The sequence below is a fragment of the Strix aluco genome, chromosome 14 (assembly GCF_031877795.1).
Source record: "Strix aluco isolate bStrAlu1 chromosome 14, bStrAlu1.hap1, whole genome shotgun sequence".
Taxonomy (NCBI): Eukaryota; Metazoa; Chordata; class Aves; order Strigiformes; family Strigidae; genus Strix; species Strix aluco.
The window spans coordinates 14,998,071-15,025,820 of record NC_133944.1 but is presented as its reverse complement, the minus strand read 5'-3'; the positions used below and the strand labels follow the sequence as shown (position 1 = coordinate 15,025,820).

At 39.3% G+C, this 27,750-nt stretch overlaps 1 protein-coding gene and 1 long non-coding RNA gene across 5 annotated transcripts in view; one reads left to right on the top strand and one right to left on the bottom strand.

Moving 5' to 3' along the window:
• The window catches only part of LOC141929896 (uncharacterized), a 38,667-nt gene that overhangs the window by 2,048 nt on the left and 8,869 nt on the right, over nucleotides 1-27,750 (top strand). Inside the window, exons 3-4 of one of the 4 annotated variants that reach the window (XR_012625130.1) lie at nucleotides 14,814-14,924; nucleotides 19,860-19,978. This is a non-coding gene — a long non-coding RNA (uncharacterized LOC141929896). Of the gene's footprint in view, nucleotides 1-14,813; nucleotides 14,925-19,859; nucleotides 19,979-27,521; nucleotides 27,661-27,750 lie in introns of those variants that run through there. The other 3 variants (XR_012625131.1, XR_012625132.1, XR_012625134.1) reach the window with 3 other exon arrangements.
• Nucleotides 20-27,750, bottom strand: GPT2 (glutamic--pyruvic transaminase 2). The gene is made up of 11 exons (XM_074839911.1): nucleotides 27,000-27,750; nucleotides 16,445-16,534; nucleotides 14,837-14,945; nucleotides 10,873-11,006; nucleotides 8,583-8,826; nucleotides 7,744-7,823; nucleotides 6,931-7,067; nucleotides 6,087-6,261; nucleotides 5,116-5,271; nucleotides 3,956-4,068; nucleotides 20-2,737 (listed from the first exon to the last, which is right to left on the bottom strand). The coding sequence occupies exons 1-11, from the start codon at nucleotides 27,345-27,347 to the stop codon at nucleotides 2,647-2,649; spliced, it is 1,677 nt and encodes a 558-aa protein (XP_074696012.1). The 5' UTR covers nucleotides 27,348-27,750; the 3' UTR covers nucleotides 20-2,646.

Here is a 27,750-nt window from a genome sequence, read left to right as displayed (position 1 = left end):
GAAATGGAGAACTATAACCTTTTTTTTTTTTTAACATGTGCTTTATTATTTGGAAGTCTCATACATCTGAAATACCATTATAAGGAGCACCTGTAGGAAAATCAAACCTAGAAGCATGCATTTGAAAGTAAGGATTGTCTGTTATTAATGAAATATTTCGAAGACATTGAAAATAAGCCTCTTTTCTGAGCTTTACAGGATTGTTCCACAAAAATGCACATTAACCTTATCACAGTACATACAAATATTGTGGATGGACAATAGAAATCACCACCCTTCCATATGAGATGCATCAAGAACAAAGTGTTATCCCTTATAATGTCAGAAACATAAAAGGCACCATAATAGAATGTTTAGAAAAAACTCAGTTTATGCCATTATAATTTGATTTAAAAGTGTAAGAATTGCTGTCCTGACTTAAAACAAAAAGCCTTTCACACCTGTAAATTATCATTAGAAACTTGTAAACCTTTACATTGTTTTTCCAGAAGTATCAGGTGCAAATGCAAGGCAAATATAAAATCTATTGACTTATTAGATTACAAATACTACCCCATGAAAAAGCTGTAGTTACAAAAATATAAAAAAATATTCTAACTCCCATTGTTAGATCTTAGCTTCAATCTACACTGCATTATGAGTCCAAAGCCAGATCTGATTTGGACACATTCCTAGAATAGGAAAGTGCTGTTTGTCTTATTTTTACATCAATATTCTGACCTCTTAACTACAGTTTTGCTTTCTGGATTTTTTTTATTAGTGCATATTAAGGATGCCAAGTGGAGACTGCTAACAGAGAAAAGGTTGTATTTATCAATGGATAGTAGCAACATAAGTGTTCTCAGTCTGCTGTCCTCCAAGAAGTCCATTTCTGCAAGGATAAAAGTATAAATTTTTTCTCCAAGACTCCATAGTAACTTTGTGTAACAGCGTACCATTCTCATTGATGAACCTGTGACCACTGGCAGGTGATTAAGAAGTACTAAATTCTTCTCACAGACTTCATTAAGGAACTGTGAGAAGTACACCAGCTGCTAACGGTATGTCATAGGCTAGTAGCTGCTGTTGCAAGGACAATTATTGGCAACATCTCTTGTCTTCCACACATAACAGATTGGCACATATTCCATATGGTGATTCTCTAGCCCTTGGCTTTAGTAACCTGGATCAGCATAGGATGTTGAACCAGCTACAGAGGCAGCCTAACAAAGTGCTAGTAGATATTAAAATGAGTTTACTTGTAAATAATAACTTAATGACTAGATTAAATGAGATATTCTTAATTAATAAACTTTTGTAAAGTTGACCCTAAACCTAACAAATGCTAATGCTGTCATGGCTGAATACTGGAAGCTATGTTCCTTCAGTCCTTTATCAGTGCTAGCAGAAGGTGTCCAGCTTCCAGTTCTAGAGAGAAGCCGCCTTTTGTTGTGCAGGGAAACTGGCACAGATTAGTAGAGTACTACAGCTGTACTCCTAGATAGCAACCTTGTTTGGCTGGATTTTAATAAGCACCCAGGATCATTCAGCCAGCAGTATGACTGTGGAAGATTTATGTGTGAGCTGAACTATCATTATGCTTGGTGCAAGACATTTTCCTTTAAATACCTTTTCTTTCATTAGAAACCACCCCCAGCATTTCTCCTGGTAACAACATTTGTTAGTCCTTGCCAGTTCAAGCTGGATTTTGGCCAGCTAACGGGTCGCTCAGTCATGTGGTTCCAAACAAATGTTCTTCATAGATAAAGTGATTCTGAAATAGTGTTGTATTTTGCCCTACTTGAAAGGATTGATAGTACTCACACCTGCTTTGAAACAGGAACTTCCCATGTTCCATGTATATAGAAGATGTGAGTTAACAGGAGCCTTACGGAGTCGTGAGAGGAAGCGTTCAGTGCTCTTATCTTATGCTGGGATAATGTGTTGAATAGCATAGGAATAAGAAGCTAATATTCCTCATTATATTTCAGTTTCATAAAAATAGGGTTCAGGCAGACACCATGTTCACTCCTCTCATGTAAACTGTATATTCCACTCAGATTATGCTGTGATGGCAGGATTTCTTTTTAACAGAGGTTCAAACGTATCTGCGCACATCTGCTAAAGATATTTTTTTAAATAAGCACGCTGTACCTACATGCTTATTTCGATTTGGAGAACACTTCATACTTAACAACAAAAATTAAACCAAACAATACTTATAATGTAGGCTTTTGAATTTTTGTTTAGTAGAATTTTAAGATGGGAAACATGTTCCTAGCTAAACAATTGCTCTTGGCATTTCTGTTTTGTAAAAAAAACCACACAACAGTAGTACTTTTAATGAGCAACTTCCTTCCCCGACCTATTGAGTCAAAAGTTCGCGAATGTAACTTCCAATCAAGGCACAAAATCATTTACTGTCTCTTTCTTCTCACCGCTTTCTTCACATTCTCCCCTTCCCCTTTAAAAAATGTTGGTGTAGCAATGTCTTCTATACCAGACATTAAATTTAATAGTCCAGTAAGTTGTAGCAGTATCTGAGATTCGTTCTATCTATTTTGAATTTAGTTAAATTAGATGAACAGCACATTCTCAGCACATCTTTGTTCATTTTCTTCATTTGCCTTGAAGGGGACGGGATGAGGGGAAAAAGCCACAGTAGTTTCATGCATATTTTTCAAGAAACTTTATATGGAAGTCTTTCACTTTCTCCAGTAGGATCTTCAGCTTCTCTACTGGAGGAAGAATGGTCATTCTGAAAAATAATATTTAAAGGAAAAAAAAACCAACTCACATTATCTTCAAAACAAACTAAACTTTGATCTTTGCACAAATCTTGATTACTCTCAGGGCACAGTGAGTAACGTGTTAAGTTTAATATCTGTTTTGATGTGATTCTCTTTTCTGCATTCTTGCTTTAATTGAACTATACTATTAGAGCAATTTGGTTCAATTGGTCAATATACAGGAATTCAAGAATTGTTATTTTCTGTTGAGTGATAAAGAAGATTATCAGTAAGAAATAACAGCAATTCAGTTTCTATTTTTGGGGCAGTTATGTGAAATTATACCCAGTTTTTTGAGCTTTAGGGGCAGGCAGTTATGAGTAAATGTACATTTCTTTTTGAATTGAAATCTTAACTCAGAAGCATTAAAACAATGCAACATCCCACACTGCAGTTGTTAGTCTCTTTTTTCCTTCTTCTGCATAACCTGAAAATCATGTTGAGTATGTATGCAAGACTGCATGCAAGACCTACAGAACAAAATGTTTTTCCCACACTGGTACAGGAAATGGACTCACACTAGCTTTTTTCTGGAGCTGCGTGGACCTGGATACCTAACCCAGCTATCTGTGCTGCAGACCTATCATGGCTAAAGGTACCCTCTGTTACGTTGCTTCAGATCTAAATTCCATGATAAATTCTAGGTATCAGTGGCTTGCAGGAGTGAAGTGCTTTTTATTGGAAGCAAAAGCAATAGAGTTTATGTTCACAGTTTTGGTATTAGATTTAGTCCAGTATCTTGTTTTGGTAAAGTGAATAGTTATTCAGCATGTTTAAGGAGCAGATTTATAGGGAAGATACTGTATTTTTCATGCAGTTTCTTCATATGAAAACACTGTTTAATCCCCCCTCCCCCCAGAAGAAAGCAGGGCAATTTTTGTAACGCCTTAGCCAACTTTAAGATTAGAGTATCAGCTATTATTATTGTTTGTGTTTGTGGAGAAGGCATTTTAAATGTCAGTGTATAAAAATAGAATGTCAGCAAGCTGTGAAAACCATAAAAACCTGAATAGCTCATCTAGCAGACCAGGTCTTTGACCTAGCTGTCAGTCCGCAGAAAATGTCCAGTAGAAAGTGAGACAACATAAACTGAAATAAAAATCCTTGTATTTAATCAGAAGAGGAAGTACTGGGATGGTACTTAGCTTATTACAATTAATTTGATTTTAAACAAACAGAAACTGTACCTGAAATGATAGCTTCCTTCTCTTTGGCCGAATCCACTTCCAGGTACAACACATATTCCGGTCTCCTCCAGAAGTTTCATGCAATAGAACATATCAGGTGCCATTTTATGAGCCTAAGGGAACAGATGCTTTGGAATTATTGAAGTCAAAATATTCCAGATATATAGAGTTCCATAACTGCTTTTCTTCCTGAAACCTTATCTTACATTATTAGTTTCTTATTCTGTTTACTACAGAAGATGAAGAAGAATTGCTAATGTGACACACTGTGAATTAAATAACTACTTCGTGGAGAAACAAGGCTGAAGAACCTACACAAAACACTTGCTTCAGAAGAAAGGTTTTAGATATTTTTTGTTTTCTCCTTGACTTGCTTGTAATTTTTTGTCAAAACTCTCAAAATTGTACTTACAAAAGTGTAAGCCACTGACATTTGACAAGATGAAATTAAGAGAGCTGTGTGTTCCAGTTCTGTTGGCAGTTACTATTTTTTTCCCCTGAATTATCTGCTGACTAGAAAGTCCCCTGATTAATAACTATGGAAGTTCTTAAATACATGCAGGTTATATGCCTAATCAAATAATCAGATGAAAAACAGCCCTATTTTTGTCCTCAGCTATGCTGATAAAATTCCCTTTACAAAAATTAATATTACACATTAGGTAATAGAGCTCTAGTTAGGATCAAAAAGACTTGTCATTTAGTAATATAGCTTACTGCTCTAAATACAAAAAGGTATTGTGCAGAAGTAAAATTTGTAAGGAAACCTCCCCACCTCTTTCCTACACTTGCTGAACGGGGCTTCTTTTGCAGGGTTGGTAGCACGCTGCCATTCACAATCCCCCTCGCATGTGCTGGCCTACCTAACCCAGGCATGGGCAGCAATTTGGAATTTGCAGAGGTCTAGCTACTTGCCCACCTAACATCCTTGGGTAACATTCTCAACCTGGAAGCCTTACCACTGTGATGAAATGCTCTGTTTTGTTTTCCTCTCTTAAAATAAAGGTCATGTTATATTTAAGATCATACGTAGTCAATGAAGTACTGCTTTTGTAACTACATGACCTTACTGTATCTCTGGAATAAAAATTCATCATTAGAAGTGGCAGGCACAAGTGTGTGAAGGTTAAAATGGATTGGGGTAAAAATGACTGACTGACCTTTGCTTCCTCAATGGCTTTGGAAGGAATAAAGATCCGTGGGAAAGCATACATAGCTCCTTGAAGAGGATTGCAGTGAATTCCTGGCACCTTGTTAAACATGTCTTCTGTTAGTTTGGCTTTTTTGGCAAGATTGTTCAAAACAGACTCCTTCTCCTGTTTAAAAGGAAGGTGTTCAGTTTGTCATATTTAAAGTGGCAATAAAAATGCCAGAGAAGACTATGAATCTTGAAGAAGCCTTCCCTGAATTAAGCACTTCTAGGGCTTTGCTGAGCTATTAGAGCAAATGATGTTCCTAATTCAGTCATACTCTTAAAGACAGCAATGCAAAAAGGCATTAGCAGGATACAACTAGAAAGTGTTGTAGACAGACAACAACCTGTAGAACTCTATCTGCATGCCTTCTTCTTACATTCTTCCTTCTGAGCATCCACTCTTGGCTATCTTTAGAGACCGTGTTAGCTGAACCTTTGATCTGACTTAATACTGTAATTTCTTAAGCCAGATCTAGTTTGTTTTACAAGTGAGAAACTATATGTATACTTCAATAGTGAATATCATGTTGTTCAGTATGTAGAGGCAATGGATACCTAAGAACAAGGCTGATTTTATAACTGTATTTGAACTTACATTCCTGTTTAGATTTTAGTAAAAACAAATCTTATTTAGTAATTCTTTTGTCATGCTAAACACAGGAGAAAAGTTGAATCAGCAAGAAAGCTGATTTGATAATGCCTTCTTAGCTTTTTTTGGCTCCTAAACAAAGAAACCATGAAAGGAATAAAAAAATATTTTTAAAGGTAGTCATATTGAGTTAATTTAAAATACCCTGCATAGTTCTGTAAATTGGTGTTACTACAGGATCATCCCAGAAGAAAGGAAAGAAGTCTGGTCTCTGTGCATATTTTGAGTTCACAATACTTAGGATAGGTTTAGAAAATGCACAAAAGAACAAGCATGTTATTGCTGACCTTTATGAACTGTGAGTAAGATTCTTCTCCGGGTATTGGAGGATTAACTACAATGTCCATTGCTGCTTGTCCTGAGACTGGAGGACAAAGGCGAACAGAAAGCAGTTTAACAAGCTGTCCTTTAATTTCTGGGTGCAAGTTAATGACCTCCATGTAACCACCTCTGTAGCCACATCTGTGATTAAAGTGAACAGAAAAGATTGATCAACCTTAAGTGTATAAATGCTGGAAAAGCAATAAAAATAACTGCAGAAGTGGAAAAACAATTAATGAGGATCTTACAATATGTAATACACAGGCTGTTGAAACAGCTGCTATACTGGTAATGATGTAAGATGGAACTAAATGATATGTCATTAAGCCCTAGTATCCCATACAGAGAAAATCATGTACATGCAGCTTCCCTGTTAGGCAAACTAATGATTAACTTGGATTGTTTGCTCTTCAGAACAAGAGCATATGGCCGTAGCAGCATTCACTTAATCAGAAAATTCTTTTTCTTCCATCTCTTCCTCCCCAAAAGAACCAAACCCAAACATCTGTAATATCAAACGTCCCAGTGATTCTTGAGCTGTTCCCTTGAATGTTGGAGACTATTTTCCTTTATCACAGGTCCAGTTTAGGACTGTAGGATTTCACCTTTGTGGAACTGAGGCATCAGGTGTCTGAAATAAATACACTTATTATTTGGTACTTTCAAAACCACTGAACTAATCCATTAATCTGTGCTTTAAATGCTTGTTTTCCTTTTCTTTATAGTTTTTAGTGATTACCTTCAGGTCACTAACATGAAATGGCTGTCCAACCAGATTAATGAGGAAGATGAAATAAAAAACAGACTTACTCGCCCATGTATCCCTTAGAGGTGGAGTGAAAAGAGGCCAGCTCAACATTGTTATAGTACTCAGGTCCCATCTCATACAGAATCTTTTTGAAAGAATGAAACTGGCATCCTTCAGAGTACACATTGTCCTGGTAAACCTGAACAGTCAGAAGACATTAATGTGCTCTGTTCCCCCGACTAAGGATAAAAGATGGCCTTTTAGAGAGCCAGATCTGAACTGAAGAAAGAGTGGTAACACTCAAAACTTAAAGCCCTTAGAAGACACAAGGTTCTTTGTTAAGTAATAATTACTGTAATGATACATTTTATCTCATGTGGCCTTACTTAATAGTTTAGCCTTTGGAAGAACAGTGAGCTTCTTGGTATAATTTAACCTTTACTTGTATGTTTAAATTGCTTTTCCTTCTGTTTCTTTCATTTGAAGTGGTATGACCAGTTGTGTGGACCAAGGACTTGAGAACGGTCGGTGTTAGGTTAATGGTTGGACTAGATACTCTTCAAGGTTTTTTCCAACCAAGATGATTCTGTGATTCTGAGTATCACACAGGTTTTTAGGTCAGTTTCAGCAAAGTTCCTCCTTGTGTCTCCTTGTTTGTGTCCCCTACACTTTCTGTCTAGTTCAAATCCAGGTCAAGCCATGTCTCATATTAATCCTCTGATATTAAGAATCTTGCATGTTTGTTCGTGTCTTAATATGATAACAGAGAATCTGCTCCCTGTACTTAAAAAATACCAATATCACACAGGGAACAAAATTACACCTTGTACGCATACTCTTAGCTATGCTTTTGAGAGAACAGAATATTCCATTACCTCATCAGCCAGAAGAAAAAGTTTCTCTTCCCAGGCAAAGTGTATCACATCTTCAATGCACTTTCTGTTTTGCACCTGTCCTACAGTTTGATTTTTAAAGCAAGAAGAAAGTTAGTGGAGCATATATATACAAATCTTTTTGCCCAGACCTAGTTAGACTACTAGTTTTTCAGTGAGATAACCCTCTTCCTCAGAAAAGTGCTACTGAATTTTAGAATTCAATTCACTAGTGTGAAATTAAGGAACATTTTTGGAGGAATGATGGTTCAAGGTTACTTAGTCCATCTCAAAGTGTGAGATACAGTAATCAATCAATAACTTACTAAGAGTACTCTTTGTATAACTGATCATTTGAAATACTCACATGCATGATGGTTTAGGGGGAGCTAGTTTCTCATTAATCAGCCTGAACTACTCAAAACCCTAAATTCTTCTGAGGGAGGCAGTGATTGCCACTGAGTTTAGAGTGTATCCGTAGTCATTGCCTCTCAGAGGCTAGAGGCTACAGGCCATGTCAGAGACAAGATCTTTGATAAAGACCAAAAGTGATTGAAAGTCATTCCACAAGTCTGCAAAAGTTCAATGGAAGCAGTGGCTTCAAATGGGATCCAGTGAAGCGAACCTGCTCCCTCCTCTCTTCCCAAATCCCTGGAGTTCCATGTTACTGAAAATAAGTTTCTAAAAGTATGACATACTATCCTACTTAGAGCAGTCATCTCTAGAACGCAGCTTTACATATTTGATACGTATTTAGGATTTGCCTGCAATGTCAAACGAATGAAAGAGGGGGGAAGAAAAATGGTCTTAAAACCCATCCATTAAACAAAATTGTTATAGACCTGTGGGATTTCCGGGGTTGATGATGCAGAGGACTTTCGGATTGCAATATGCCTTAGCTTCATTCAAGGAACGGCGAAGTTCATTCACATCTAGAGCCCAGCAATTTTCTTCATCTAAATAGTAGTTCACTTGGATGGCATCTAGTTCAGATATGGCTGCAGAATATAAGGGATATTGTGGTATAGGGATCATCACTCCTGTTCGGGATTTTCCACCTCCTGAGACCAGGATCTTTAAAATTGTCTGGAGAAAAAGTAGGAATTAAAAAAAAAAAGTCACACTAGAATTAATAGTATGTCACACACCAGAATTAATAGTATACTCTAGAATAAGTTACTGATCTTCCTTCCTAAATAATCTAGAGTTAAAGTAGATTTCTATTCTAGACGCATACAGAAATTTTCTCATATCAAAGGGCATGCATTTATTTCAAGTTAAGTTACTGGCTGAGTGGGGATGGTCTAACTCAGCTTAATGGAATTCCTCTGCATGTCACAGCTTCTAAAGATCATGTCTGATCAACTGCAAAATTTAGGGAAAGCATTCTGAGCACAAGGCTAGAGGGAAAGTTGGAAACAGGAACATCAAGATCATTATTTTTCTACTGTGATCAGTTGTAAGCAAAGAAGCCTCAGCTAGTTGTTGCTTGTTGCCTTCCACTCATTTTCTCTCACTAAACACAAGAGGCCAATAAACAAAACCAGAAATGAGAACTGGGACCTGTGAAGGTTCTCCTTTGGAACAGAGAGACCTATTTTAAATTAGGAGCAGTTGTGGCCAGGTGGGAACAAAGCTAGAGACTCGCATTATGGTTTCATTTTCAAGCAATAGAAGAGACCAAAAGTCCGCATGTAACTTTGGATGGAAATGTAATGTATCGTGTGTAGGTTATGCCCAGAAGATACAGACAGAAATGTAATGCTTTTGCTAAGGTCAGTCCAGAGGATTGTGCCCAACGGCTGTGTGTCTGTGTGCATCTATGTGTAGGCTTTTTACATGTGAATTGAACAAAAGAGTGCATTTGGTGCTGGAAGTGGAGAGATTCCTTGCATTTATAAATGGAGAACTCTGAAGTACAGGTGCAATCAAAGCAGGCATCCTTATCAACATGTAATTGATAGTGTAAAGACAAAAATATCTCTTCAGATATAACAGTGGTATCCTTTAAGTTTCTCATTGGTTCTAGAACAAAATCTGCCTTTCTGTGCCCCTCATCACATACTAACTCAGCTGCTAAGCTAATGATTTATAATCAACATAATTTTGTACCCACCACTAGTTTAAAAACACCAAGCATCCAAAATGTATAATCAGGACCAAATGCAAATTTACAAACTCTTTAACACCCTCTGTCCCCCAAGTTATGAAACAATAGTTATCTTATCCTTGGAAGTGCCAAATAATGAGACTCATTGTACTGCTGCCTTTTCATCACTGACTCAATCAAATAAGCACGGTACAGATCTGATATGCTATGCTGCCATTCCTGACCAGCTGCCAGTATAGCACTTGGCATCATAACTCTGGAAAGCCAATTCACTAAAGACATCTGGAGAGTTGTTCATGTCAGAACATTGTCATTCTGCATTCTGCCACTAGATGTCATTTAAAAAAAACCCACTTTTACAAACGAGCAATAAAAGGCTGCCTTAGTAAAAGCAAAGAACTGCTAGTTGTTGTAATATCAGTAAATGTGTCTATGTAAAGGAAAAATCTAATAGAGACAGTTATTCCTGTCTTAACTGAGGACCATCATTGAACCTTGGTGGAAGCCAAAACCTGACGTTTTTCCCAAACACCCTGACTACTGAAATAGATCTCTGGAATTTTCACTGGCATTAATCTGCAGTAGCAGAGAGTTTACTAGAAAGAAGAGCTGCTGAGACTTCTCACCTCCGAGGTCATTCTCTCTTTTCTCTGCTACTGATTCATACCCTCTAGTCTTCAATGCTTATGTATCTTTACCACTGAGGACACCATCATTTAGTCTGAATGGTCTGAATCTCCTAAATTTATATTTAGGCACCTATGTAGTTATACTACCTTTACAAAAGGTACAAGTTAATGTATATTAAGAGACTTTGTCTCCATAGACCTGTTTCTTAGCTGGCATCTTACATCCACATAACTGGGTGTATTGGATATCCATTTAATGTGACTTCAGTAGCTGTTAGATCAAACTCACAGGAGTTTGTGAGACCAGATGTTCCACAGAGATTTGTATTTCCAGAGGTAACTGGTAAATTATAGTTTATACCAAGACAAGACAGGTTTAATTTCAACACTTACAGCAATACCATCACTTGCCCCAGTGGTAAGATATATGTTATCTGGATCTGCAGGGACCCCTCCATCTCTTCTCTCAATGTATGAAGCAACATCTTCACGGATGCAATTTATACCTTGACTGGCACTGTAAGATCCTGTGAAAAATAGAGAATGAGATGAGACTTGAGTACAATGAACATCAGATTTTCTGTTTGCTAGCAAAACTCCTGAGCTAGTATTGTATCAAGTAGTTTGTATATATGAGGGCTTTGGATCCCCAGGATTGGGTTTTTTTTCAAGGAGTAGGAAAGGGAGTTCGTTTGTTCACAGAGCAAAAGAATTCATTTGGAATTAGGCAAATATAATAAGTATTACTAAAATACAAAAATAGTGTACTGAATTGGTAAAAAGTAGGATTTGAAGGCCACTTTGCAAACTGGGACAGCAATCCCATTTTGACTATCTCCTAGTTGTTCTCTTTATGTTGAAAACCACTTCGGAATATCAACCAACACCTATTTAAGTAATGGGAATAAGGAACAGGTAGCATGTGCAATAGAAAGGAAAATAACTTCTTCAAATCCATGACAAAAATAAGATTTCTATTTGCAATATGAAGATAATATAATACCATTTTCTCCCACAGTCTGAAATGCAGAAAATTGTCAACTGCTGCTCTCTCTCCCTACAGCATCTCCCACAAACGCTTTTCAGTTACTTATAGCAGAAACATCTAGGATCACTCCAATCTATAAGCCTCATGTGCAGTTTACAGAGCACAACTAATAATCTTAAATAAAGTAAAATGTTAGATGCCTGTGTGCATCATAGCTGAGTGTGTGCAATAATTAAAGAGTAAAAATAAGCCTAAGCCAAGGTGAGGAATGGATTCAAGCTATGAAGCCTGGGAGTGATGGACAATGAAGTGACAAATGTACATCTAATTTAGAACACTGTCATGAAGCTGCAGAATCTTCTTTGCTTGTTGGGTGGAGTGGAATAATTGTGCCAGACTTAACTCTTATCACTCAAGTTATATGCTAGCAGTCTGCCTGATAATACTTCTGTGAAAGCGTGATTTATAAAGACAAAGAACCTTTGCAAGTACTGCACAACTGCATAGGACAAAATGGTAATTCAGGGCACCAAGTTCCCTGATGTCCTGAATGTTTAATTTTAAAAGTTTTTAAAAGTTGTACTGGGTCTATACATGGGCCTTTGACCACAGCTAGGAAGCTACTGTTAAAGTAGGAGAACAAACCTAAGCTGTCGTTCTGTCTTGTGCTCCACTGAGGGCTGCGTCCCATGACTCGGTGAGGATATACAGAAGACCTGAATTCAGTTTTCAGGTGTTCTACACTTGATTGTATGCAACTGAAAGCTTTGACTAGCACCCATCTGTTTGCACTGCAGGATGCAAATAAATAAACCCAACCCAAAAAGCTGCACGTGCATATATTAGATATTTTTATATATAGGAGAGAGGTAAGTTTCTCAACTGCCTGGAAAGATATGACAGTTATCCCACATGCAAAGTTAGTGATGTCAAAGGAATCCCAGAGTATTTGAACACAACAGAAGTTGAGGACATATATGAGCCTTCACAGATGGTCTAGGAGTAGGAAGACGCATTGCTATGAATAGGGTTTTGCCAAATGAACATTCTTTGGAGGTGAGGTTATTCTAGTTCATACCCAGAGGTCAAGACATTCATATTAACTTTGCAATTAATACATTTAAGTAGGCTGGTATAGATGTGGGTACAACACTTCAAATAGCTTGACCATATGTCTTGAAGCCACTTCTCTGTTGGATTGACAAATTTTTTGAAAATAAGGTTTTATTAGAACACAACACAGCACTTAAAGCTGCATGGAGAGATCAGTTTTTGACCTTTGATTTTTCCCAAGAAAGCCAATTTCTCCTTCTGGGCCATGAAGAGAACAGCAGTAAGTTGTCAGACTACCAACAAAGCGACAGGAGTAACCTCCATTCAGCTGCACATCCACTTGCCTCAGACCACGTGTTTATGGAGTGCTGTGCAGAGGCTGATGAGCAACTGAGGCCAAGAGAAGGGGCTGATACTTGATACTGGAGACAGGGAGGGTGGAGAGAAGGCATAAATCAGTACAGCAGATCAGTAAGGCTTACGGTGGTTTTAGTATTCAGGAATTTAGAGGGACAGGAATATATATAATATATCATTATAATTATGATATATAATGATATATGGTATAATTATATAATTATTTTATATAATGATATATGGTATATGATATAATTATTATATATAATTATATATATGATAGATATATATATAATATAAGGAAAAAAATTGTTTAGACTCCAGTTACTTACCAATTTATCCACTGAAATTAAAAGGGTGTATTCAGAATTATCATCTTATTTGAATATTGCAACTGTTTCAGGCCTACTTCCTCAGCGTCTACTGAACTAATGCAAATTACTTGAAATATGTGATCTTCTGCTGAAAAGGGGATTTTGTACAAAGTGAATATATTTCTGAAATACCATGCAAGGCTGAATTCCTTTCATTTTGCTCCAGCATGGGGGCAAGACCCAGCATTCTCAGAACTCTTACCATGTCCCTGATTTGAAAATCACTACAAAGAAAGATTGAGGCAAAATTCAGATGTATCCCCAGTAACTCTTACATGACAACTAGTACTATGTGAATTAATTGTTACAAAGTAAAGGAATTCATGGAGCTAGAGGAACTTTTCAGTTTTGATAAATGTGTTTTTAGGGTTCTACATATAGAAACAAAACCAATGCAAAAAAGGTAAAGATAAAATACGTTCTGTATTAGGCTGCATTGTTAGGAATAGTCCAAAGCTGAAATACTGCTAACGTAACCAACTATTGAGGTTTTGTTTATTTTATTAAGTTTCACAGCACCTACTCTGAAAATATGCCAGTGCAAATAGGCACTGCAATCACAAAGATTAAGCAATATGCCACTTACTCTAATACGTACTCTGAAATGTCACTGTTGGCGTACCTGAAAGAAGGATTACGTGTGCCAGACTCTTTGCCATACCCAGCAGCTGTAACACTATCTGCAGAGCAGAAATTCTAGTGGCATTTCCCAGGTACAAGTAGGCAATACAATTGCCAGATGATAAAGAATTTGTCTCTTCCATTTCCTCCCTACTCAATATGCAAAGTTTGTACTTATTTATTTGTATATTATATGTATACTCTTGCAGGAATAGTTGTTGAAGAACAGAGTTCTTTAGTTCTTTCAAGGGTTATTATTTTGCCTTGGAGAAACAGGGCATTGACATCTTCAGTTAAAACTATCTCAGCTAAGTAAAAAACCCACCTTTCAGCTGTGTAGCTTTCCCTTTGCAGAGCATTATCGCCTTGGTACCTGAGTTTCTGATAACCCAGTTCATATTCTGACAAACATACTGGGACTGATGGTTCAAAATTAAGATACAGGACTGTGAACTAGATCAGCTCAGATGGACATATATTGTTTGTTGATATCATCATTACAGGGACAGTAGAGTCCTGGGCAGAGAAACATCTCAAGATGATAAAATTGTAAACAGCCCCACCTAGACGTAGCAGGAGACATAGCTGTCAGAGCCCAGGATTAACAGATGTCATAAGAGCAGTAATAAAGCTTCACTAGTGCTCTCTGCCACTTACTTTTCTAATACAAAGCTCAGCATTCTGTTTAGGGTTATGCCTAGATGTTATTGTGATGAGGGCTCCATAACTGTATGATCCTCATCTTGTCCTCTTCTGTGACAAGTCTCATAAAAAATTTGTGCTGTTAGTCACTGCTTGTCAGTAGGCCACACCATGAACCCTCCCCCCTATCATTTTGCCCTAGGCCATCTCCCATTTGACTTGTAATCATATAAAACACAATTAAGAAATTTCAGCACTGCAGATCTTGAAACTACCTTTGTTGATTCTAATACCAACAGGAGCAATTGAAACAGACGCTTACCTAAGCTGTTTCCTCCACAACCCTGCAAGATCCGTCTGGCTCGCTTTTTGGCATCTTCTGGAAAACTTGGACTGTCCAACAGGTTTGGGTATGTACACAGTGCCACTACCTAGAGTGCCAAGAAAATGTAAATTGGCCACTTCTCAATGGTTATTTTAATTTGGTAATATTACTGTTAACTCTCCTTGGAAATGAAGATCACAAATACCAGCTAATTTCAAACAAAGTTTATTGATGAAGAGTTTGCAGTTGTTTTTTTAAGGGTAGTGCTTATAGAAGTGAAGAAATCTTATCAGGTTCTAAGTTCTGTTGATAAAAACAGTTATAGAATTATTAACTATTTGTGCTATGGACGGTGAAGATTGGAGTCCACGTGAGCTATGTGTAGTGTGAACACAGTAAAATGCAGTTAATTATTCATATGTTATCTCTAAACAGCTCTATCCTCCACTCTTTGTGTATTACTAGCCCATTTTATTGACAAGAAATCAAGAGTTTAAATATGGAGCAGAACTGAGAAATATGATCAAATTTTGAAGTCCCAGTTGCACGTTCTAATAATCCTTCCCAAAAATAACTTATAGTTATTACTAATTTGAATTTGTGGGAAATATTTAATTAAAAAAGAAGTGGTGATATAGGACGTAGTAAAAGTAGAAACATGACCTAGCAGAATTAAGTTTATGAAGGAATGTAAGACACAAAGAATCTAGAGGTCTTGCTTGAGATCAGCTAAATTTGTTCCAGTCTCTCTCTCATTTTTACACTTACATGGTGTAATATGGATAGGCTGTTGTCATCTTGTGGGATAGTGACTGAAGAATTAATTCACTGTGGGCACACAGTCATGGGGAGAAAGGATTTCCCATTTACCCAATATTTTATTTAATAATGTTAGATCTGAATAATTTGTAAGAAGCTCTGGTCTTCCTAGTTTGCTGACAGTTTGCTGTATAGCTCAATTTTATAATCTCCATCACCTGGACCCCCAGTTTGATACAGCTTCAGTTTGTCCTGCAACTCACTGAATTTACATTATTATAGACTGAGGATTTTACATGTGTAAGGGATGCTCAGTAAATAGCGTCATACTAGTTTGTGTTTTAGAAATAACATACAAATGTGGATTTTGTTGTAGTCTTTCCTAAAAGTTAACCTACCAGTTAGCTTGCCCAGAGGTAAAATGTGCAAAATCAGCAACAGTACAACTAGTTGCACCCAACTGTGTACAGATCTTAAAGTATACTGTCAGATGAAGAAAGGCATTTGCTTTTTTCTTTGAAGACAACCGCTTTCTTTTTTGAAGTGCGTTATTGATAATGAATGTGCTGACTGATAACATAGGAGAAGTGGCAGTATGGATGGGGAATGATCTGAAAAGTAAGGAAAGCTACTGTGTTGAAAGAGGACACTCAGGAAGCCAGGCAACTTAGACTCCATCTTAGACTTCATCTCAGAAATCAAAATTTGTAATTCTTTGCAAAAGAACTATTGTAAGTCTAAGTGCATGTAGGGAATCATTTATAATAATATACGCATCAGACAGACTTTAAGGCATTCTTGGTAATCTAACAAAAAATCAAGAATCATATTTTACAATATTCTTACCTGACGGAGGAAGGTGATTGGCCTCTGTCCCATTGCATGTGCATCTCCAATGTTGGCTTTAATTACTTCAGTAAAAGGTTTTTTGATTCCCTAAAAAGAGATAATTCACAATGTATTGTTAGGGCTGAACTAGATGATAAAGAATTCCTCTTTTTTGGTAACTGTCATATGGCTGTAACTAAACAGTGCCTAATCTCAGAACAGAGAGAGTGTTTAATGTAAAGCTTAATGCATTTCTTATACAATACTGCCTGTAAATCTTAAATGCTTTACAGAAATGATGCTGAGTGTGACACATTTTTAAATGAGAGGCTGGCTTTTTTTTCTGCTAGCTACAAGTAAGAGATTGACTTGCCTAGAAACTACATGTTGAAGTAGAAAAGATTAAATAGAGGCATTTTGAATTGTCAGTATTAGAGCAACTTGTTTGATACACCTCAGGGAGGGATGCATCAGTCAAGAAGCTAAAAAGATTTGAGGACATGTGAGAAACTCACCAACAAAGGAAACCTTTAGTACTTTTTAGAGTAAAAAGAGTAAAGATACTGCTTGCTTATTTATTTTCTATTTAGATTAAATATTCATTGTGTGATGACCCCACTTTTCCATATACAGATGTTATACAAAGTATATCATAGTGAGGCTGTATATGATAAACAGCAGAAGTGCTAAATATCACCATGAATATTTAAAAGCTTCCTAATCTCTGAAATCTGAACAGCCAGCCATTTTTCCTGTGAGGAACTGAATACATCATGAGAACAGAGGGAAAACAGTTAATGAATGTTGATTAGCAATCACAGCTCTTTAAAAAAGCAAAATAAAATAAGGGGAAAAAGGAAAGGAACTGACTGGTAGAAAAAACCACCATTGATTTAAATAAAAAAGATGAACTGAAAGTAAAGGCCAACATTACAAGAAGAATAAATGAGGTAGGCAAGAACAAATTTATAGCTTTTCTAATGTATATTTAAGTACGAGAGATAGTAGGGAGGCCTTCTAACAGTGACAGAATTTTCATGTGGACTAATGAACTGCAAAATTAGACCAATTAGTTTTCTGTACAAAATTACATATAACAACCTGCTCTGGCTGTGGACTGAACTCACAAAGCCTCTTCCTGGCCTATGTATTTACAGCAAGTTACTGGCTTTGGATATAGAATATATGTCTGGCAAGCCTTGACTAATTTTTGCTTTTCTACCATGGATTATATGTTGGACTTCAATGACAGACTGGAACCCAGATGTGCAAAGATAACAATGACCAAAACATTAGTAGTCACCGGGAATACAAATTCCCAGGTATGCCAAGATTTGGAGGTTTACAGCTGCATAATGTGGCTGAGAGGTTATGTGCTAATGTGATTCAAATCCCCACTACAGATCCAGTCCATCATATAAGTGATAGCATTTAGATTTTTCTTTTGAAATTAAATAGGTAGTTAGAAATGGCATTAAAACAATACAATTGGACTTACATCATCCTCACTCAAAAGTGACAATTTTATATGGCCTTAAATTTAGCAAGAATTGAAAAAAACGTTCACTTAAAATAATTGAAAGTGTCACACTGACTCCCTCACATCCTTTGCTTTTATCTTTGCTGATCTAAGTGCCTAAATAAGAGGGGTCCATTGGTAGCACAACATTGTTTCATTCCAATTTACAAATAAGCAGGAAAATAAAGATACATGTAGAAGGAAAACAAATTCAATTTGCATGAAATTAAGAAAAATTCCCAGAGATTTTGGTTGCATTTAGTTCTTCTTACAGCAAACTGAAGCAGTCTCACTGGATTTGCACAGTAATACAAATTTGTTAAAGAATAAGGCATGCCTTAAGAAGGCAGTCTAAAAAAGCATTGCAGTTCTCAGCAGTAAGGTGGAACAGAAATACCCTGTTTTACCAGATTAAAACCAGAGCAAGCGAAACCCCTAACAAGATAAAATAAATATGCTAGACAAACTAGATGCCTTTTTCACGCAAATACTATTGTGATCTGCGATAAAAAAATAGTTGCTTTTTGAATTAGTGAAATGCTGAAAGGTACCCTGCATTTCATAATGTACCTTTGTAGTTTTTATAGTGGTACAGCCTTTGCAACAAAGGTAACAAACCTTTTCGGTGTCTCCGTCAGGTTTATTGTAAATAGTGTTGTAGCTTATTAGCACTGATGCCATCCAGATATCTGCTAGTGCCAAACTCAGTGTTTATGCCATCACTGCCTTTGGGCATCAACTGCAAGTGTATAATCATCCCCTACTCCATAAACCCCACACAGTACCTTTGCTACTGAAATGACTAATATGGAGAAAATAGCAAAACATACATAACAATTATCTGACTGTAAAATCCTGGTAGAGAAGGAACAGTTAGGCTTTCTGTGTTGTACACGCTGTTCCCACATACCTGCTTAAAGGCCACTGGTCCTCTTGACTAACGTGTATTTCTTGGTCTCAGCTACAAGAGCTGTCACCCTTTTTGTCTTTCAAAAGAGAAATGCTTTTAAATAACTGGGGCCTTTGCCTTCCCTGACAATGAGTTAATATCAGCAATTGTTCAGAACTGTCTTCACGAGGTTCATTATATCCCCTCCTAGTGAAATCTAGAAAAAAAATGTTACAACTACTTGGGTTTTTTTCTCATTTTTTTCTATGACTTGATTTCCAGTCCTTCTATGGAAAGAAGGAATATCAAAGTTGTTCAGATTTAGTTTTGATTTCTTCAGAACAAAAAGTCACATCTTACCATTTCAGAAAGGAACAGTAACAGGCAAGAACAAGTGTCAAATGCTAATGAGTTGAAGTTTCAAAGCAAGAATATCAGAAGCCGGCATCAAGGAAGTCTAGACAGTGCCTATGACTCTGCAGATGAGTTCAGGGTGGAATTCTACTTAAATCCTTAAGATAGAGTGGCATTAGTCATTGTTACTTGTGTCAAGGTTTCTGCTATGGTGATGGCACTGGTGTGCATGGGTATCCAAGGGAAGATTAACGTCAAATACTTTTTGGAAGGTCTACGAAAAGATCTGTATGAAAGGAGGAAGTGTGAATGGGATGTTGGTAACCTCAACATCAGGTTGTAGAACAGCAGGAAGAGTGCTGCGACAGGACATCGTTTGTTAGGGCAAGGTTTATTTCACTGCAGAAAGCTAAGCAGTCTTTGACCATGTCAGCAACATGCCTGTGCTGAGACAATTTAAGTCCCTGGCAAGCCAAGGAACATACAGGGGGAGTAGAAACTAGGCCATTGGAATTGTTTTGCTTTCTTCTAGTGATGGAGAGCTGCTCCCCCCCAGCCCCTGCTTCTCCCTCTCTCATATTCTCTCTCTTTCTCTCTCTCTCTCTCTCTCATATATTCTCTCTCTCATACTCTCTTCTGTATTCTTTCTCTCTCTGTCTCACTACGGGCAGGCTTTCAAGGTGTGTTCCAGGGGCAGTCTGACTGGATTGTAATTGGCCTCTGCCAGCAGGCAGAGATTTGGAAAAGAGAAGCTTGCAGAACAGGAGCTCTAATAACAAACTTGGGAGCAGTAAGTACCAGATTGATACTCATGTCTATTGAAGGGGTATGAACCACATCAAGGAGAAAAACCAATCCCCAGCCCTATAAAACAACCACTGCTACAGCCTTCTGCCTTTGGTGGCACCTCACACTGTCCTAACAACATAATTCATCTTCATCTTAGGAACAAAGCCAATCTTCTGCCATTCTTTTGAAATTGTTAGCAAAGGGACTAATTGTAGTAGCCATTTTAAAAGCTGAAGAAGCCATCTTGCACTTTCAAATTCAGATGTAAAGCAGAAAATATAAAAATGTGTTAATTTTTTTTCAATTGCTGTCTTCTTGTTAATGAAAGGATTTTAATGGAATAAAAGAATCTTCACAGATTTGGAATAAGCTCTTCGGAAATTAGTTCCTTCAGCAGTTACTTCTGTCACTCTCCTCTTCTCAGAGGAAATGCAGTCTTTTAAAAGACCAGATGAAAAGCCTCTGAAACCTGAAGCAGATCAGACAGAATTATTCTAACAACTGTGTCCTAAGTATCACACAAAGTTGGGAGAAGGGATTTTCATATGTGAACCAGAATTCATTAGTGCAGATTCAATACAAATCTTTACGTTGTTAACCAGGTTTGGAGAAGCTTCCTATTCCCCTAGACATCCCCATGGCCTCAAGAAACCCAGCAGGTAACAAGTACAGTATGAAATGATGGTGTCTCAAGGAGAGAGTCACCATGCAAGAAGTGTTGGGAGAATTATTTGATCAGAGAAACCATGTGATGCCAGAACATACACTATCCCAAAGAACTAACATGAAGGCAATGCACTGCCAGGAGCTGGTTTGTCTCTCAGGAGTTTTAGTATGCCTGGAGGTTCCCTTTACAACAGTGCCATCTAAGAAGGATGGCAAATTGCGAAATAACACTGTGCCCACAAAGAGTAAAGAAGGGTGCCAAGTGACCTAAAGCTGTCTTTGCTAAAGTCTTCAGCAAATTTCAAAGGAAAACCCTCAGTCTGTAGAGAGGTTTGCGAGATTTGGATTTGGTAATGGTGATAGGAAATAATTGAAAAGGGTTCCCTTGAGGAGCCCATGAAAATGTGAGGTGCTTTTAATCCCAGAACAACATGGTATTTCAACTATTTCTGAATTTCAGAATTTGTCCACTCTTGGCTGCTGCTCCTCATTGTTTCATTTTCATTGCCATTCCTTTGTGCCTCCTTTTGATGGTTATCGGGCAATAACATCACACTATGAAACATCATGCTAGTCTGTTTTTGCTGTGACTTGCACAAACAAGCTGTATAATAAGAGAGCTGGCAAAACCAAACATTTCAGCATAGTTGAGATCTACGCTGTAGTAGCCAAGTTGCTTGCTTGCTTTTTTTTTTTTCTCCTCTCTCAAAAAGCCAAGAAAGCACTACCCAGAGGCTCTTAACTAATAGGGACTTGAAGGCCTGAATTAGCATTCCAATCTTCTTATTAAAACAGCTCACAGCAGAAAAATAAACCTGACCTGCTTACCACGAAGTAAGGCTTTGAGTTTGTGTTATGCATGTGTAATTCAAGCTGACATGAACTGTTGTTGGAAGGAAGGAGAAGGCAAATTCTGGATTTTGACTTGAAATGGCAGTGATGACTTGCATGCCCCCTGATATCAGATGAGAAAATCGGTGTGGCTGACCATTAATTGGCAGATCTGATTTGGGGATTACAGAACAGGAGTTGTCCTCAAATTGCTTTTGCCTTATACATTGTTCAGAGTGCATTTGCATTCAGAAATTTTGCCTCTATGAAGAAAGCCCTAGATTTTAATGTGACTGTAAACAACAGAATTAAAATAATGCTTATTAGAAGAAGATTAGACATTAGAACCCTCTTAACTTGAAGACCTGTTGGAAAAGGGCTATTTTGGAATAGATTTTGCTACTGTATTCAACAAGAAAAGAATCAAATAACTGGATCTTGTGGACTGTGTGCTTCTGAACATATGATTTCGGTAATTATACTCTTGAAACTGATTTTCTTTCATCTTCATCTGCAGTAGTTTTCACCCTGTTAAAAACCATGGCTTTTACTACAGATTTGCTTCCATGTACAACATGTACAGGCAACTGAAGAACCACGGTTCTGTCTTAATGAGGTCAAATGCTTTTGCCTGGAAGATACTTTCTTAGTGTGCACACAGTCACGTATTCAAAGCAGAAAATTATAGGATGGTAATTTAAACTTAACATCTTTCATTACTGGGTGTACCAGTCAATCTTGTATCTTTTTTTGGCATGTCAAATTATATTTCTGCATGTCATTGTCTAAACTGTGTTTTATCTTTCCACAACTCCCAGGGACACAGTCAACTCACATTTACAATTAAGTCTGGATTCTAAGTCAGAATTTTCTCTATTCAATTTAAAAGCCTTTCTTTACTCAATTTAAAAGCCTGAAGAATTAGTAAAAAAAAAAAAAAAAGCTCTACAATCTTTTAGCCAAAATGCTTTAGCAGAAGACACCTGAGATTATAGCCACATAAGTAAAAGGGATTTTGATAGTTGTATTATCTAAACAGAAATGTAGGGAGTGAACCAGTGACTTGAAGAATAAACATGCAACAGGAACCTATTTGCAGTAGTTACGCAAATGAAAAACATCGACACAGGAGATGAGTGTACTTTTACTGCAAAAGTAATTCAGACTACAGTGGCTGTTCAGAAAAAAAATGGGCTTCAATGTGTAGAGACTGCGTATTGCCTTTAAGGGCACGTAGTTCCAGACGCAGTGGCAGAATATGCTAACCACCTGTGGTGAACTGAAGGAACTTTCTACATGCTACCAATATATCTCTGCATACTATCCCTCTACCTTTTTCTGCCCTACAATTCTGTTTCAGTAACCTGAAAGTTTTGAACAGGGACCTAATGTTGTGTGATTTATACTAAGCCAGGCACAGTTTCCAATGTTACATGAGTTGACTTGTGGATTATAAAATGCTGTTTAATATGCACATGCTTTGCAAGTACGTGTGGGCCAACTTAACCTGACAGAACTTGACATTATGTAAAACCTAAACAGGAAATGGGGAAAAAAGGAGAGTGTAAGTGGAGAGAGATGTCAGAGTAACAGATATGAAGGGACTTTCCATAACAAGGTCAGTTAAAATTAGCGTGAATACAAAGTAACAAATCAGGTGTGTGTGCTGCCTATGTAAAGATAAAGCTAGCTTGTTATTACTGATTAAGTAAAGAGAAGGGCTCTGTCCAGAGATCACGTTATTCTTGCATTGAATTCACGTTCAGGCTAAAATTTCTAGTCTGCAATGTAAATAAAGTCAACACTTGATACGGTGGCCATCTGTTAGCAAGTCTTTAAAAAGGGGTGATAGATAAAAGATCTCACTTGTTTACATTCTATTGAGAGTATAATCATTTATTAAAATACACCTGTGCTCTAGCTTGCTTTCAAAAGTTTCCAGAAACACCAAGGAAAATGGCTGAAGTCAGTTCTTTCTCCCTGTATCACCTTAGTAAGCCAGAATCAGATGATGATTACCATTAGCAAAGGGGAAGAGAAATCAGTTTTCACTTCTGAAGCATGATGCAATTTCAAAATTATAAAAAAAAATACTCAGAGAAGTGATTCAAGTAAGTGATTTTGCATAAAGATTTCCAGCTGGAAAGACTTTATGTAGATCAAAACCTCAATTTTCCACCTAGATGAACACAGGTCACAGGGCAACAAAATTTAGAAGTCCAAGTACAGCACGCCCCATGTGTACTCCTGAACAATCAACCTTATTCTGCTTTAAGAGAGTATTCTAATTTGTCACTTACATTGACTTAATCCTGAGCACATCAGCTGAAATTAATGCCTCATTGTTATTTATTTTTTAAGAACTATCCCTTCAGTTGCCTAGTCAGAGACTTCTCAGGTAACATTTTAGTCCTTATTTCTATGTGCACCATGGAGTTACAGCTCCTGTTGTAATCATTTGCAGTTAATACACAAAAGAAACAAGTGCCAGATACAATAACAGAGGAACTGCTATTTAGAATCTGAGGCAGCAGAACAAACCACAAAGAAGATGAAACCTTACACTGTGCAAACAGCTTCAAGTAGCTATTTTATAGTCTACATAACAAGTTGTATAAGTTACAAAAGTATGAAGTCTAACTGAATTGAACCAAGTTTAAACAGGGAGAGCTTCTATTGCATCTGATTAGGCAGTGTTTGCATTTATGATGCTTTTAGTTTAGAAGCAAATGACTCAAAGGCATCTTGGCAGGACAGGACAAATGCAGATTTACCAGTGGACATTTCATTGCTTCACCTCTGCCTGCACTTGCTACCACCAGCTAGTGCAGCACCTCTACATCATACTAAGGAGTCCATGCTTTCATGCCTGTGTAAAGCTCCTTCCCCATCATATGTAGTAGAGTTGCTATGGCACAACCCGTTTGCTGTCAATGAAGAGTAATCATGTATCTAGAGATGCTGTGGGGCATCAATCCTTTCTCTGACAACCACTTCAGCCTCTTTATCAGGCAGTGTTAATTCTGCTGGCAGTGGTTGACTTCACTCTGTGAGCTAAGGTTGAGACGGATGAAAAAAGCAGTTGACCAGTTTTAATTAAAAGTAAATGAAGAAGTGCCATTGACCTGTGATCACACAGAAGTCAATTTTAGACCAAAAAATAGACATTTAGATAACCTACAGTATTTCAGTTATGAGGAACCTAGGTACTACTCAAGGCTGTATCCTTTACCAGACTGTTTGATTAAACAATAGAAGGAATAACAGTATTTTTATCGGAAAGGAGAAGAGGACTGAGTAACTTGAGCATTGCTGCTTCCTTTGATTAGTTGATTAGTGTTCTCTGCAGATACATTGTCTCAACTTTTGCAGCAGTACTGTCCCCCTTCCCTGCCAACAGGGAGGCTTTTGTTCTCTTTACTCATCTTAGAGCAGTCACATGTCTATGAATGCTGGTAGCCATTGATAATATTCCATGAAACTGGTTCAAGAAAAAAACTTTTAAATGGAAAATGCCACATAAGTGGGCACAAAACTGCCATAACAATCTTTTAATAAAGCGATTGGCAGTGACTTGATCTTGCATGTTTTAAGAAGTGCACTGAAGATTACTCTCTCTGCCAGTGACTCAGCTGGTAATTGAAGTAAGCAGGGGAGTTGGGAGGAGTTAGTGAAGGTCATATTATATTTGTTTTGTCAAGTAATATCTCCTGCCCTGTGATGTTAGCTTGAAAACAAACATAGAGAGAACACTGGAAGATTTTATACTCTGGAAAATGCACCCACGAGAGAACCTAGTTGCATAAAGTCAATGACACCTTTATAAACAAGTTTTAAGGCAAAAGTCAAAACAAATGTTCTGAAATGAAATCTCCATCATCACTCTGAAGTTTTTAAGTAGAATTCTAAAAAAAGAAGCTGTTTTTAATAATGATTGAGTTAGATGTAAGTAATTTATGTATATAATAGTGAACTGAAAACATGCTTCACCTTTTAAAACAAAGGGAAGCAAGTAACACAAAGACCAAAGAATTAAAATAATCTCGCTAGCATTGCTATGGCACTGGTTTTGTTCAAAGCATTTTACACACAATCAAGTTGGTCTTGCAGTATCTCTAATCCATTTTAGCAAGACTTTCTAAAGCAGTGAAGGCAGGGAATAATATCTGAAATCACAGAAGAGTAACTCTGCCAGATGCTTTATTCAAAACAAAAATAAGTAGTCCTCATGCTGACAGGGGAAGCTGTGATGTGAACAGTACAAGCAAAAAGCCATGCCTGAATTGCTAAGGGTTGGCTGGGTTTTTCTCAATGCTAAGTCTTAGTATTAGGATAAGGAATAGGAGAATATGAAGAACAAAATGTAAGCAATGACTGATTTGGATGCTTTATTTAGTACATTTTGGCCCAGACCCTCGGGAGTATCGTGTATCAGGCTTTACTGCCTGAGCCTCCTAGAAGTGCTAACCACCTAAAACTTCGGGCAGCGTTACCGAGAGAGCGTTTGTGCTCTGAAGGCTTCTTGTCCTTAAGTACCTCAATTTGTGCTACTAGAAAAAGCGCAGAACAGTATCAAGTGGTCTCCTCAGAAAGCATCAGTCCCCCCGGCTCTGGAAAACCCCGAGGCGGGGGGGTGCTGGGGGAGCCTGCGGAGCGGTGCCCGGGCAGCCTGGCTCCATCTCGCCTGCCAGGAGAGCGCCGGCTGGAGCGGGGCCTCCCTGCCCCGGCCAAGGCAGTGTCTGCAGAATCCTCGGGAACGTTTTCAACGCTCTCTCAGCGTGATGAAAGCTGGTCAGTCACCCGCTTGTATAACACGAAGGACGTGGGCTTGGAGCAAAGGGTCAAAGTGGCTGAAGAAATGTAAACACTGCTTTATGGGGGTATACCGTATTTACCTTACGCAATCGGTGACACGAGATAAACAGTAGCCGGAGGGCGGGTTTCTTTGTTTTGTGCCTCTCCCGCCTCCCGTGGGAAGGGGCGCGAGTGGGGGGTGTCCAGCAGCGGAGCGGGGCCGGGGCGGGCTCGGGAGGCGGCTGCCGGCCCCGGCCATCCCGCAGCCCCCCGCGGGGAGAGCGCGTCCGGCCGCGGCTTCGGGCAGCAACGGGGATGGGGGACAAGCTGCTCGTGGTCTGCGAGTTTTTAACTCGAAACGAGGCACTGCCCGGCACCGGCAGCGCCGCCGCCGCCGCCGCGCCTCCCCCGGCCGCCCGCTTTCCCGAGGCTTCTGCAGGGTCGCGAATCGGCCCCGCGGGGTGTCAGCGGCCCCGCCGGCCTCACCGCCTGCCACGTCGGCCCCACCGCCGGCCGCCGTCCTGCCGAGCCCCCCGACGCCCCAATCAGGAGCGGCGGCGGCGGAGGAGTGCCCCGGGGGCAGGGCCAGTGCGGGCGGCGGCGGGCACGCCGCGGGAGCGGAGCGGCGGGGTGTCCGCCTTGCCTTGCCTTGCCTTGCCTTGCCCTGCCTTGCCCTGCCTTGCCCTGCCCTGCCCTGCCCTGCCCTGCCCTGCCCTGGCCCCCCGTCTCACCTTCCGCAGCTCCTTCTCGATCTCGCCGGCTTTAAGGACGATGGGGCCCCGCACGGCGTATTCCACCGCCTTCACCTGCGGGTTCATGGACTCCAGCGTCAGGATCTTCTCCCTGCTCGCCTTCTCGTTGATCTTCACGGCGGAGGCCTTGGCAGCGCTGCTCCAGCGCACCGTGCCCCCCCGCGCCGGCGGCGGGAGCCGGGCACACGGCGGCCGCCCCCCCCCCGCCGCCGCCAGCGAAGCGGCGCAGCGCAAAGCCGTGTCTTTGCCCCCGCTCCGGCGGACCCCCGGTCCTTTGCAGCCCAGGCTCGCCGCGGCTCGCTTGGCAACCCAGCCAAACCGATGCATGGTCCTTCAGGGAGCTCCCGCCGCCAGATCAAGGCTGCTGGTGCTGAGGCTCGGCGGATGGTGCGGTGGGAGCCGGGTGCCAGGCAGCCGCGCGCGGGCAGGAGATGCAGCCCGAGAAACGCCCGAGCGCTGGCACAGTTACACGGGCACGCTCGACCCTCCCATGTCCAGATCCTGCAAACTTAATTGCGGCGGATACAAGTGATCCTGCAGTGTTGCGATGCCACCAGAGGAGCAATCGATCCCACCGTTGCATCAGAACAGCGCTGCAGACCCCCTTCTCCCGAGCAGAAGCGCCCGCGCTAGTGCTCCGGTAAGGCGGCGGATAACGCCATCCTCCCCAGGCCGCCGCCCGCCGCCGCCCGCCGCCGCTGCCCCGGCCCGCGCCCTGCCGAGGTGCGGA

Excerpts from the sequence above, each read along its gene's own strand:
- GPT2 (XM_074839911.1), bottom strand. The coding sequence starts at position 27,347 with ATGCATCGGTTTGGCTGGGTTGCCAAGCGAGCCGCGGCGAGCCTGGGC. Across the intron at positions 5,272-6,086 it reads CTTACTCACAGTTCATAAAG|GAGAAGGAGTCTGTTTTGAA; the intron begins GTCAGCAATAAC and ends CCTTTTAAACAG. Across the intron at positions 4,069-5,115 it reads AAGCCATTGAGGAAGCAAAG|GCTCATAAAATGGCACCTGA; the intron begins GTCAGTCAGTCA and ends CTGTTCCCTTAG.